Below are 13,331 nucleotides of genomic sequence, written 5' to 3' on the forward strand. Positions count from 1 at the left end.
GTGCAGGCTGGGTTGTAGCAGGGGAGTAGTGAGGTGAGGTAGGAGAGTGCAAGGTGATGGAGTTCTTTAAAGCCAATAGAGAGGAGTTTTTGTTTACTGCAAAGGTGGATGGGCAACCACTGGAGTTTTGTGAGGAGTGGGGTGACATGTCCTGAATGTTTTTATAGAAAAACGATCCGGGCAACAGAGTGAGGTATGGACTGGAGTGGGGATAGGCAGAAGGCTGGGCAGTCAGGAAGGAGGCTGATGCAGTAATCCAGGTGGGATAGAATGAGTGATCATATTAATGTCGTAGCAATTTGGATGGAGAGGAAAGGGGGGATTTTAGTGACGTCATGAAGGTACGACTGACAGGGTTTGGTGATGGACTGAATATGTGGGTTGACTGAGAAAGGGAGGTCAAGGATAAGGTCAAGGTTACAGGCTTATGAGACTGAAAGGATGGAAGTGCCATCTACAGTGATGGGAAAATCGGGGGAGGACAGGGTTTGGGTGCTAAGAAAAGAGGTTCTGTCTTGGACATGTTAAGTTTGAGGTGATGGGAGGACATCCAAGAGGAGATGTCTTTGAAGGTAAAAGGAAATGGAAGACTGAAGAGAGGGAGAGAGATCAGGGCTGGAGATGTAGATTCGAGAATCATCCACATAGAGGTAGTAGTTGAAGCCAAGGGAGTGAACAAATTCTCCAAGGGAGTGAGTGTAGACGGAGAATAGAAGGGGACACAGAGTTGCACCTTGAGGGACCAGTTGGGGGAGGGAGGCAGAGTAGGAGCCCCCAAAGGAGATTGAGAATGAATGGCCAGAGAGATAAGAAGAGAACAAGGTGAGGACTGTCAGTGAAGTTAGGGTGGATAATGTTTCCCGGAGAAGGGGATGGTCCACAATGGAGAAGGCTGCTGAGAGGTCAAGAAGGATTAGGAGGGAGTAGAGGCAGCTGGATTTAACAAGAAGGAGATGATTGGCGACCTCTAAGAGGGTGGTTTCTGTTGAATAAAGGGGACGAAAGCCAGACTGGAAGGGGTCAAAAAGAGAATTGGAGGATAGGAATTTGAGACAGCATTTGGAGTGAGAGCTCACATAAACAACCATAAAAAAAAAGGTCATCCAACACCCCAGACTGTGGGGGTAACACCTGGAGAGGAAAAAGTTAAGCAGCCATCACTGGGTATTAGGACTCCATTACACATTAGTGCCATGCCCACACACTGACTGCCCCCCCCCCCCCCAACACCCCCCCCACACCTCCACACACAAACCAACTTGAAATGATTACTCCCACTTACATTGCTAGGGCCACCATACATCTGGAATGGCAAGCTGGAAACTTGGCACTCCAAGTCCCCACTGAAGGCCCATTGCAACTACAACTCAGCTCCACCAATGTAGCTTATCCTAAAAGCCCAACCAGGGAGGCACAGCTAAACCATCTCAGTTAGGCATAGAGACTGAGAAGGGACAAAGGTGTAAAGTCCCCCATTCCCACCAGCATTTCCATTCCATCACCTTCCTGCCCACAGCAGCCTCAGTCTTTGCCACTTATAGCCCCAGGCACACATTCCTGCTCCCAGAGCACTTTACATCTGTGCATTTACAATCCTATTGCTAAGTGAAATGAGGAGTTACTGAAGACACCTCTGTTCACCAAAACAGCCCCAGCCATGGCCATCCCTGGGGTGGACCATCTTTTCTATTTAAAGTCCTCCTTCTAAGCCCCATTCTGGCCACGGTTCTCACTGTCTGATGCCAGTTTGGGGGTCAGTTTGAAACTAACCTTCTGTTTGCCAAGAACACCTGGCTGATTCACAACCAACACCACTCTGATTTCCACACAAAGCTCTTTGAATCCCACTTTCAGACACCCCTCTCCCTGCACAGAGATTTCTCTCCAACTATCCACAGATGAAGCCGTACCAAACTTAGGAAGCCAGTCTCGTGTTCCAACAGAGAGCAGGCTGAGACCACCTTGGCAGAACCATGAGTGGAACTCAGATGCTCCAGAGTTCAGAGTCGACAGTCCCAGATGCTCCAGGCTGGCTTCTGGCCAAAAGATTATTCCCCAGCCAACTCCCAACCTCCCACTCTCCTGCTCACCTTGCCTCTTGCCAAGTTCAGTGCCCTTTTCTGCCTGCCTGTCTGGCCCTGCTGAGTCAGTGCTACTGCTGGGGGATATAATGGGGTAGACTGGAGAAACTGGGAGACAACTTTTTAGGAAGGGAAAAATACAGTGTTAGGAAAAAAGGAGGAATTGGGGAATGAAAAATGGAGAGAATGAAAGGTGGAGAATACAGAGTGAGAACAGAAAGCAAAGGGAATAAAGAAAAAAAGAGCCGGAATGAAAAGAGTGGAGAGGATAACCCATCAAAGGCAAGGGGAGAGGCTGGACGAGAGGGAGAGAGAAAAAGAGGAAGTCCTTTCATCCTGGCATAGCTTCTCTGGCCCATTTTTTAGGGATCCCTACCCCTGCAGGCTCCAGAACCCCTAAACCTGAATGATCCCAACACGCATTCCCACCTCGAGAGGTGGTCACAGCACAGTCAGTGGTGAACCAGGGGCAGAAGGGTGGGCTGTCCATGTTGCTAAATGCTGAAGGAAAAGAGAATGTCCTGGAATAATTATGGTACTTGTTAAGCGCTTACTATGTGTTAAGCACTGTTCTAGGCATTGAGTGGATACCAGTTAATCGGTTTGAACACAGTCCCTGTCCCACATGGGGCTCACGGTATCAATCCCCATTTTGTAGGTGAGGTAAGTGAGCCCCAGAGAAGTGAAGTGACTTGCTCAGGGTCATACAGCAGAAAAGTGGTGGACTCAGGATTGGCACCCATGACCTCCTGACTCCCAGGCCCGTGCTCTATCCACTAAACCATGCTGCTTCTCATCCATCAGCTGCATTCCCCCAAATAGTGTATGTAGCTATAATTCTATTTATCTATTCTGATAGTACTGACACCTGTCTACTTATTTTGTTTTGTTGTCTGTCTCCCCCTTCTATTAATCAATCAATCGTATTTATTGAGCACTTACTGTGTGCAGCGCACTGTACTAAGCACTTGGGAAGTACAAGTTGGCAACATATAGAGACAGTCCCTACCCAACAGTGGGCTCACAGTCTAGAAGGGGGAGACAGAGAACAAAACCAAACATATTAACAAAATAAAATAAATAGAATAGATATGTACAAGTAAAATAAATACAGTAATAAATATGTACAAACATATATACATATATACAGGTGCTGTGGGGAGGGGAAGGAGGTAAGACGGTGGGGATGGAGGGGGGATGAGGGGGAGACTTCTAGACTTTGATCCCATTGTTGGGTAGGGACCGTCTCTATTTGTTGCCAATTTGTACTTTCCAAGCACTTACTTCAGTGCTGTGTGCACAGTAAGGGCTAAATAAATACGATTGAATGAATGAATGAATGGAAAGGAAAGGAGGCTGGGTGCGCGGGGGATTTGCTTGGTCAAACCTGGGGGCCCCAGGGACCCTCTGCTCCCCTGGCCAAGGATCAAATCCAACCTGGTCCCTCTCCCATGTCAAGAAGTGCATCAAAAGTTGGTAGAAGTTCGGCACATGGAGGTAGGAGACTGAAAGGCTCAGTCCACAGTACAGGTACTGGGACACAAGCAAGGAGCAATAAGCAATAGCCAAAAAACTCCCATCTCCCTGCAGGGTTGGTGAACCTCTGGCCAGGTATAAGCTTTGGCCCTTTTCCAAGCCCAGCTTTACACTATCAGCATCGGCAACACTTTCCAAAGAAGCAAGAAGAAACAAATCTCCCCCTCAATGGGGTCTCAACACATACAATCCACTCCCCCAGAACGCAGTGTGGTCAGAAACGTCCGTAGAGTCCGGGGGGATGGTAAAGATCTAAACTAGGAGTCCTGACTGAATCACTGGAGGGAAAGTCAGAGATGGAAAGGAAAGGAAAGGGTCAGGACGCTTCATAGGTTCACCGGCAGTTATGAGGAAGGTATCCAGAAGGGCAGCCAGTACACGGATTTTTCCAGCACCCGGGGGCCACTTTTGGATACAGAAGCTAGCACTTCTCAAGGTCTTACGTTCTTGGGTAAGTTCCTGATTTCCTCAACTGAGCTCAACTGACTAGATTTGGGGCAATGATCTTGCACCTGTTCTTGGAGCTGGATTTTCAGCCGAGAACTGGAGCAACTCTGTTTGCCCAAGGAACCGAAAGGAAAAAAGATAATTTTTTAGGAGTCAACTGGTGCTAGTGGAATTCATGCTCTTCAGCTCTTCTGCTGGGGCGGGGTGGGGAGAATCAGCTAGGAGAAGGGCGATGTCAAACACTTCCAACCAATTAGTCAATGGTATTTATTGAGCACTTACTCTGCTTAGAGCACTGAATGAAACACTTGGAAAAGTACAATACAACACAGTTGGTACTGTCCAACTCTTTGTTTCACACTGTTCCAATGCACCTAATGAAACACCCAGAGTTTGGGGTCCTCAGATTCCTCTCGTCTGAGAGCCCTGGGGATCTAAAACCTAAAGGAAGCTGATAATGCAGCAATATCAGTTGCTGGGCTAACGGCTCAGAGCCTAAGACAAACTGCACCCTGGATGCCGGCCCCACTGCCTGCTCTGCTCTGCTTGTAAGCAGAAGTGTTTTTGCTTTAAAACATCCACCCACTGGGCTTACCTGCATGAGACTGCATGTGCTCCAGAAGATTGTTATAAAACTGGAACTGGATCCCACAGGCGCCGCAGGTATACGGTTCTGTGTGGGAAAAACCATTTCAACCTGGTTACATTTGGGGTTAGGTTGAACAGGACATACACATGCTGATGTCGGACAGGGACAGGGCCCTGGGGGGCCACCACTTGGGAGCACGAGGAAGCTCCCCTGTCCTCAGCTCATAAAATTGCCACTTGCACATACAGTACCATTCATGTCCTGGCTAGCTCTGGCTCTGGCCTTTTGGGTCCCGTATTAGCTCAGTCAGCTGGGTTGCCTGGGGTTCTCTCTTAGTCAAAGAATTGGGTGAAACTTTCGCTCTGCAGCTCCATTCTTCCTCGGGACCAAAGGTGGCATATTTGGGCAGATGACTTCTCTGTGGCCCACAAAATTGGCCAGGCATAGCTCAGTGGTGCCAGTCTTCAAGAAAAACTGAAGGCAAAACCACAAGGAGCCAAACCCAAAGTCCTTCTTGGATGCTTCTGCGCAAGGTGAAATATGGAAATCGTTGCTGATTCTAATCACAGAGGCGGAACGGAGGAGGCAGCAGCAGCCAGCCCAAGTCCTGAACTAAACAAGCGTTGATTTTTCCAGAGGCCCATCGAGGCATTGTGCTTTCGGAGAACATAGGCCCAATGATTCCTCCAGTCATTTCTCCATTAACCTCCTCTGACATCCATCCTGTTGCTCCATGCTAAAACAGCCCAGAGCAGGGCTCCCTTCAGTTTGCAGGACAAAACCACCCGTGGATCCCTGCAGAAAAGTCTCCATGCCACTCCTGCCCACCCACACAAGCTGAGGAAGTGATAAGGACTAGTGGTCTGTGAGGGAGACAGAGACCAGAGAGAGGTGGGAAAGGGAGAGAGAAAGAAAGAAGAGGAAAGGACAGAGTTCGGGGGGCAGGGGGAGGTGATAGAAAGAACTGGCTGTAGGTCTCCACGCCCAGCTGGCCAGGGAGATCATTTCTCTTGCTAAGCCTGTTTAACAGGGCTCTGCACTCTTCCATCAGCCCCATCCATGTGGGGTTTCCCTGTTCAAGGAGGGCAGGCAGGTGGATGTTTCTGCCCTCAGGCACATATTGGCTCCAGGCCATGCCATCTCACCCAGCTCAGGAGCCGACTGCCTCCCGCTTTAATGCCATTCAAACAGTCTGTTCCGAGGGAATGGGCTGAGGGTTTGGGACATACTGGACAGATCGGGACACCAGCCTCCTGGCAGCCTCTTCACAGGGGCTCAAATCCTTTTCTGGCCCTTCTTTTAAACCTAGGCCTAATGGCATGAGCAAGGGAATGCGAGTCAGGAGACCCGAGCTCTAATCCCGAGGTCTGCCATTTCCTTCCTGCGTGATCGTGGGCAAATCAATTAATTTGTCTCCCCCTCAGTTTCCTCAACTGTAAAATGGGGATTAAAGACTTGTTCTCCATTTCTCTTAGACTATGTGTCCCAGGTGGGACAGAGTTGCTGTCTGACCTGATTATCTTTTATTTACCTTAGTGCTTAGAACAGTGCTTGGCTCAGAGTAAGCATTCAACAAATACCACACCCCCCTCTAGACTGTAAGCTTATTGTGGGCAAGGAACATGTCTACCAACTCTGTTATATTGTATTCTCCCAAGGACTTAGTACAGTGCACTGCATACAGTAAGTGCTTGTGGCTCAGTGGAAAGAGCACGGGCTTTGGAGTCAGAGGTCATGGGTTCAAATCCCGGCTCCGCCAATTGTCAGCTATGTGACTTTGGGCAAGTCACTTCACTTCTCTGTGCCTCAGTTACCGCATCTGTAAAATCGGGATTAAGACTGTAAGGCCCCCATGGGACAACCTGATCACCTTGTAACCTCCCCAGTGCTTAGAACAGTGCCTTGCACATAGTAAGCACTTAACAAATGCCATTATTATTATTATTAATAAGTACCACTGACTGACTTATTATTATCACTATTATTATTATTATTTTTAGACTGTAAGATCCATGTATACCTATACTGAATGCACGCCAACACTTGGACCAGTAGTTGGTACATAACAGATGCTCAATAAGTGTCATAATTATTATTACTGTTAGATACCTGTGTCCAATCTGATTAACTTCTATCTACCCCAGAGCTTAGTATAGTGCCTGGCATACAGAAGGTACTTAACAACGGCTATAAAAAATAAAAATCCTTATCATCACCCCTGCCTCATGGGACTAGCTCTAAGGGGAGGGGGATATCACAGAGCTTGTGGTACCCACCCCAGTGGGTTCTGTCCTGGGCAATGTGCCTAGCAGTAAGCCAGATGGGATAGCACATCCACAGAGCGCTCCCAGGCCCCAGCCAGATCCACACCCCCTAGCCCTTTAAAAAACAAACCAAAGACATGGCTACAGGGAATACTGCCCCACAACCCCCTGACCAGCACCTGGAGGTAGGTCTACCCAGCACTGTGAACTGCATGGCTGGCTAGCACTGATTTCACACACACACTGCCACCACCCTGCACGAGGATATGCATAGCTTTCGAAACACCCATCACACACTTACTCTGTAAAAGCGGGAAAGGGTTTGAGATCAAGGGACTCGCGGCTTCTGCAAAAGAGAAAACGTTTAAGGAACCAAGACGGGTGGAGCTCACTGCCCAAATAAGAGTTCCTGAGGCATTCAGGGCATTCCTGGGCACACAGAGGGTCCACAGGCTGACCACCAATCCACTCCCCAGTGCTCGGTACCAGCCCCTGGAGCCTGGGCGGCTCCTTGGCAAAGCCCTTCAAGCAGAGGTGCTCGCACCAGATAATTTCCCGCAACAAGCTCCTCTTGTGTTTTGTTTTCTTACCTGGCCCCAGCTCAATGACCTTGGCCCACTCCAGCACAGAGCTGGCCCACATGGCCAAGGGGGCAAGTTTTCATTGGGACAGAACCCTGCCAACTTGCTGCTTTCACAAAGAGGCTGTGGGGAGATTTGAGCCCAAACCTTGGGTGGAGATGGATTCTCCAAAGGAGCCAGCCGGAGAGGCCCAAGCCAATCAGAAACACCAAAGTCCTCTTCTAGTCCTTCTCTAACCTTGAAATGGTGTGTTGGGGAAGAGGCTAATCTATATCCCGGTTTCCGGGACGGTTATGACATTACTTCCCTATAGACACTCAACTGCATTAGCCAGCAAGGTTGGCCATCAGAAGTTTTGTGGGCTTGCATCCAGAGCTGGGGGCAGGAGAACCAAGAAATGGAAACCCTGAGTCTCCTCCTGTCTCTCCCAGCTGCCGTGGGCTAGGTTCCATGGCTGCCTGGTGTGGGTACCTCCTGCCCCTCCCACATCTGACCACCTGGCATATGGTAATTTTCCCCAACAAGCTTGTCCCCGGACTGTAAACTTATTGTGGGCAGGGAATGTATCTTTTATATTATTATACTGTACTCTCCCAAGCACTGGGTCACCCTCACAGAGAAATTGCTAATTTTCTGGTGCTTCCCTGGCCCTTCCCTCATTACCCAGATGGGGCCCAAATCTCTTCCCCATTTGTGTTTTCCATGCTTGGTATTGTCTGCACAGTTTTTCCACTCTGTTAGAGTAGGTAATTGAGAGCCAGGTGTAGTACTCTTGATTCTGCTGGCTAATCATCTCTTGGCTCTGCATTACATTGCAAAGCTCCCTGTGGGCAGAAAACATGTTTTGCTTTTCTTGTCCTTTCCCAAGTGCTTTGCCTGCAACCAAGCCTGCTCAATTCTTTCCAATGATTGACAGACAAGCCCATATCAGTCCAGCTCTTCATTCTCCCTCCCAACTCCACAGTACTTATGTACATATCCGTAATTTTATTGATTTATATTAATGCCGGGCTCTCTCTCTAGACTGCAAGCTCATTGTGGGGAGGGAATGTGCTATTGTACTGTACTCTCCCAAGAGTTCAGTACAGTGTTCTGCACACAGTAAATGTTCAATAAATACAATCGACAGACTTACTGACCTAAAAACTCGCATTTCCAAGACTCCCTTTCACTGAGAATCTCAAAGGACCAGAACGACAGAGTTCCAGCATGGAGTTTTTAGAAGCTAATGGAGGTCATGTGCCGAGTCGAAGGAAAGTGAGGGCTGAAACCTCTAAGTTCCTGTCACTTTGCAGAGCTCCATCCACCCGACCACAAAGATGCTTAGCTGCCCATCGCTCCTCTCTCTTTTTCCTCAAAGAGCTGGTTACTGGAGGGTGGGAAATGGGACAAAGGACCCAGCTCTCCACAGGGAATTCCTCTAATCTAAGCAAACCTCACCAGCAAGGGGGTGCAACACAGACAACCTAGACCCAAGGTCAGGGCAGCAGCTGAAAAACCAGGGACCCCACCTAGGTGGCAGAGCCCTCTGGATCCTCATTGAGATCTCCGGCAGCTTCATGAGCAGGGTTCCAGGAACTTCAGCCCCTCCTGTAGCTGAAGTTGGGACCTGACCTCTGACCCCTCCCCTTTCATTGCCCAGAAGGCGGGTCTCAGGTGCTCTTGGGCACTGGAAGCCCACTAGGAGACTGGCTCTGGAGCTCTCCTGGCTATCTCAGGCTCTACTTGTCTTGTCTTATGCTGTACACTTGCCTCTGACCCACAGTGACTCCATGGACATATCTCTCCCAGAATGCCCCACTCTCCATCTAAAATTGTTCTGGTGTTTCCATAGAGTTTTCTTGGTAAAAATACAGAAGCGGCTTACCATTGTTGTCTTCTGCTTAGTAAACTTGAGTCTCTGCCCTTGACTCTCTCCCATGCCGCTGGTGCCCAGCCCAGGTGAGTTTTGACTTGTAGCAGATTGCCTTCCACTCGCTAGCCACTGGCCAAGCTAGGAATGGAATGGGTATGCCCCTGCTTGAACCCCCATCCCTTAGCTGAGACTGGTAGAATATTGGAAACTCTCCAGGTGTGATCCTGAGAGGGGCAGGCTCTACTTACCACTGGAGTTTTGGGAACTACTGTTGGTTTCTTCAAAGTTGTTTTGCACTTTGCCTTCCACCCTCTTGCTGAAAGCACTTTCTGCTGGGTGGAGAAAAGAGAAAGAGAGAGAGACAGAGAGAGAGAGAGATTGAGAAAGATGAAGAGAGAGAGAGAGAGAGAGAGAGAGAGAGAGAGAGAGAGAGAGAGAGAGAGAGAGAGAGAGAGAGAGAGAGAGAGAGAGAGAGAGAGAGAGAGAAGGGTCAGAATGGCTCCATGAGCATGGGGAGAAGTCATGTGCTGCCCCGTTTCATGGTGTCACAGAGCCCAGAGGCGGCCCCAGAAACAGCAGAAGACATGGGTGGTGCACCTGGCTTGGAATCCAATGAGGGAGGGGAGGAAGAAGGCCAGTAAACAGTTCTCCTGAATGCTCCATGTTTCCTGGTCTGGGCCCTGGAAAGGGGGAGTCTGGACACTTTTGTGTCTTCACCCATCAGGACCAAGCCTGCCTCTGCAGAGCAACAGATATCAGCCCACGGGCCCTTTCTCCTAAGTGGGTGATACCCCACCACACCTCCCAGGACCCTGGAGTAGCCATAAATTGTGCTGATCCTTGCTGCCAAACTCAAAGTGCCCAAGTTTCACTCTCCCTGCCCTCAGCCCTGTGGAGCAAGAGACTCCTAGGAGCCCACGGGCCACTCCCACCCCAGCTCAGCACAGAGGTCTCTCCTCACTGAAGCAAAAAACACCTCCTCCCAAGGCCCACCCTCTGCCCTTGTGGCCACTTGGCCCAAGGTCCCAGGGTAAGTGGGCCCTGTCTGGGCTCTCCTGACTAGCTAGGTACATTTGGCCAATGGCTGGGATTGGGCTACAGAGCTAAGCAGAGAGGAGGGAAGGCCCTGCAAGATGGCTCCAGCTGTCCAGGAGGGACCCAGAGAGGAGGCCAAGTGACTTTCCATAGCCTTCCCTTTCCAGAGCTGGAGGCTCATGTTCAGATCCTGGCTGCAACCACAGGGTATTGGTCTGTGGCCAGGGAGGGGAGAGCTAGCTTGAAGGGGCTGGGGAGGAAACTGGGCCCGCACTGCAGCCAGGAGTTCACATGAGAGGGAATGGGGAATAGGAATGTCGGAATTGGTGGTTTTCCCCAAAGGAAATGGAGATCCTGCCCAGCACTTGGCAGTGTTTCATTCCTCAAGCAAGCGCGGGCTGCTCCAATAGGGTTGGGGAAAAAAAAGTCTGGGTTCAGCAACCACGCCCCAGAAATGCACCTGCAGCCCTTCATTGGTGTCTCCTGGTGAGGACCATCCCAGTTTGGGACCCTAAGGGGCTGGGGGACAGGGTGGGGAAAGAGAACAGGATGCTTTCATGGACAACCCTCACAACAATCCCTCTATAATAAAGGATCCCAATGGTTATGCAAAATGAAAGAAGTAACCAACAGAGGATGCTCTTGCTCCCGCTCTCTGCTGGGTGGGCTGGGACAGTTCTCATCACTGCTGATGTTGAAGCTGAAAATTGCTCTGGTCTCAGACTGCCTTGTGGCCACATCCAGCCACTCCCGGCTTGCTGGACCAAGGGCATACCTGCCCCCAGATGGCCAGACTCCCAGGCTAGGTCTCCAGTGGGAGGAAGCCAGGGTGGGGTGAGATTAGCAGGAGAAGGATGGGGTCCCTAGAAGAAACGACTCCTGGAACTTCAGCATCTGTTTTCCCCCAGAGACGTCTCCTCTCCTTGGGCCCTCTCCACTGGATGCCCTTCTCCCAAGTCATTGCCTGAAGTTGGGGAAAGCTTAGATAGAAAATAAAGGTAATTCTCACATCCCTCAACTAATGAAGTGACTCTCCAATTGGTCCAGAAGGAAAGCATCCAATCGGTTAAAGAAGAGGGAATACTTTCAGCTGGCTGCAAGTAAAGTTCTCTGTAGGAAGAGAATATTGACAATTGCTATTTTACATTGACTGCAGGAATCGGGTGTAACAGAAATGGCTTAAATGACTTTATGTTTAAAGAAATCTCCCCCTCCCCACCCCACCTTCCTCCCTCCCTCCTTCTCTTCCTCTATCCCTCCCTCATGTTTTGCTCTCCCCATTGTTAAAGGAACCAAACATGAACTTCACAGCCCAGACCATATTTCTGATTACTGTCCCTCAACAGATCAGTTCCTCCATCTTGATGGGCAAACTGGACCCAAAATTGGTCCCTTCTCCCAGGTGCAGGCAAGGGGGTACTGGAACAGGCCCAGTGGAGAAAAGGGAGAAGAATTGGGCCTTCTGTCTCATGGTCCCCTCTTGGGACCCCTGCTCCAAATATCAAGCTCTGCCACTGGACAGTGAGAGAAATAGGCCCCGCCACCCCCTTTATCCCCAGAGGCCATGGCCATGGCCATTCCAGGATCTTCAGATGAATCTCTGGGACAGTGGTGATCCAGAAGCCAGTGTAACCTGGCTCTTGACCCTACCTAGAATCCCAACTGCCATGACAGCTGCCAATAGGGTTTGGCTGCACTGGCAGCAGCAGCCGGGGTCAGGGATCAGGGTCACCTGACTGAGGTAGCCTGGGCTGCCATTGTCCTGGGGCTGCAGATGGGAATTCCCTGGAAGACCCAAGAAGGACTGAGGAAAAGTGGTGTAGGAGGAAACATAACGGGTGGCTTAGGCCCCAGTGTTAGTCCAAATGACAATTTCAGGACAGCTGACTGCTCACCGCCACCCCAGCCGACCCTCAGGCCAGGCTTCTTTGCCCACTGGACATGTGCCTGGACCAGCTTCTCCTCCTCCTCCTTCTCCTACAAGCATATGTAAGTCCCTCTGAGCCCTGGTCCAGGGCACAAACCTCACTGCCTCTGTAAACAACATTGCCATCTTTGTACCATAGTCATTCAAGTAAACACATCCTACCTCACCGGGGTGCCTGCTGGCACAAAAGCCATGTCCAACCTAAATCATCATCCGAGTTGCCATAGGCCCCACCCCCTACTTCCAGGGACACTCCAGGACTTGAGCCTGTTTTCTTGCCTGCTGCGAGATTCAACCGTTTTTGTTTCTGAAGAGTTACTGCGGCATTTGGTCGCCCCTGGGGCAGCTGAAGGCTGACCTTGAATCCCCTTGATAGAAGCCTGCGTCTCATGGTTTCGGGGTACTAGGGAGGGAAGGGAAGTGCTTGTCACCAAACAGTTAAGAAAGCCTGGGGGGTAATGGCAATCAGTACCTGTGGTTGCCTTGCTTCCAGGGGATCCGGAATTTGGAGCGCGGAACATCTGGGTTTGGGATGCCGGAGGGGCACCAGAGGGGGTGCTGTGCAGGAGGGTGGAACATCGTATTATGGAGGCTGGAGATTTTTTGCTGGATTGGTTCGCCTGTGTCTTCACGGCCACGAAGAGTGGAGATCGAGACAGCTCTGGATGTGAACACTCAGAACTAGTGTCGGGCTCATCAGATAACTCCCACCCAGCGGCGTGACCTGGGGGGATTGTCCCTTCAATAACTGTTCTCATAAAGGTGTGGCCGCCATTTTGTATAAAACCGTGCTTTTCCCAACCCCCACCCAGAGTACAGGGCGGGCTGGGGGGTGGGTGGGAGGGAACCTGACCAAAACTCCTGTCAGTGCTATCGCACCACCCACCCCTATCCAGGGCAGTTTAAAATCCCCTGGACCTATCCTAGGTTCTTCAGGGAGGAAGAGAGTGCCTGTCTCCTTCCACTCTTTCTGACTTCTTAGCTAAACCTGAAACACAACAGGTTGCTTGGAATCC

General features: G+C 50.3%; 1 protein-coding gene and 1 non-coding gene across 2 annotated transcripts in view; both read right to left on the reverse strand.

Annotated features, from left to right (window-relative positions):
- ZNF618 (zinc finger protein 618) overlaps positions 1–13,331 on the reverse strand; it is a 172,728-nt gene that overhangs the window by 17,829 nt on the left and 141,568 nt on the right. The window contains exons 13-16 of the mRNA XM_038745692.1: positions 12,788–12,976; positions 9,602–9,685; positions 7,219–7,263; positions 4,660–4,737 (exon numbers count right to left, since the gene is read on the reverse strand). Of these exons, the coding sequence (XP_038601620.1) occupies positions 4,660–4,737; positions 7,219–7,263; positions 9,602–9,685; positions 12,788–12,976 (396 nt within the window). The remainder of the gene's footprint in view (positions 1–4,659; positions 4,738–7,218; positions 7,264–9,601; positions 9,686–12,787; positions 12,977–13,331) is intronic.
- Positions 9,450–9,587, reverse strand: LOC119928078. Its single transcript, XR_005451034.1, has one exon. It is a non-coding gene; the product is annotated as a small nucleolar RNA SNORA7 (small nucleolar RNA).

The sequence above is a fragment of the Tachyglossus aculeatus genome, chromosome 4 (genome assembly GCF_015852505.1).
Source record: "Tachyglossus aculeatus isolate mTacAcu1 chromosome 4, mTacAcu1.pri, whole genome shotgun sequence".
Classification (NCBI taxonomy): Eukaryota; Metazoa; Chordata; class Mammalia; order Monotremata; family Tachyglossidae; genus Tachyglossus; species Tachyglossus aculeatus.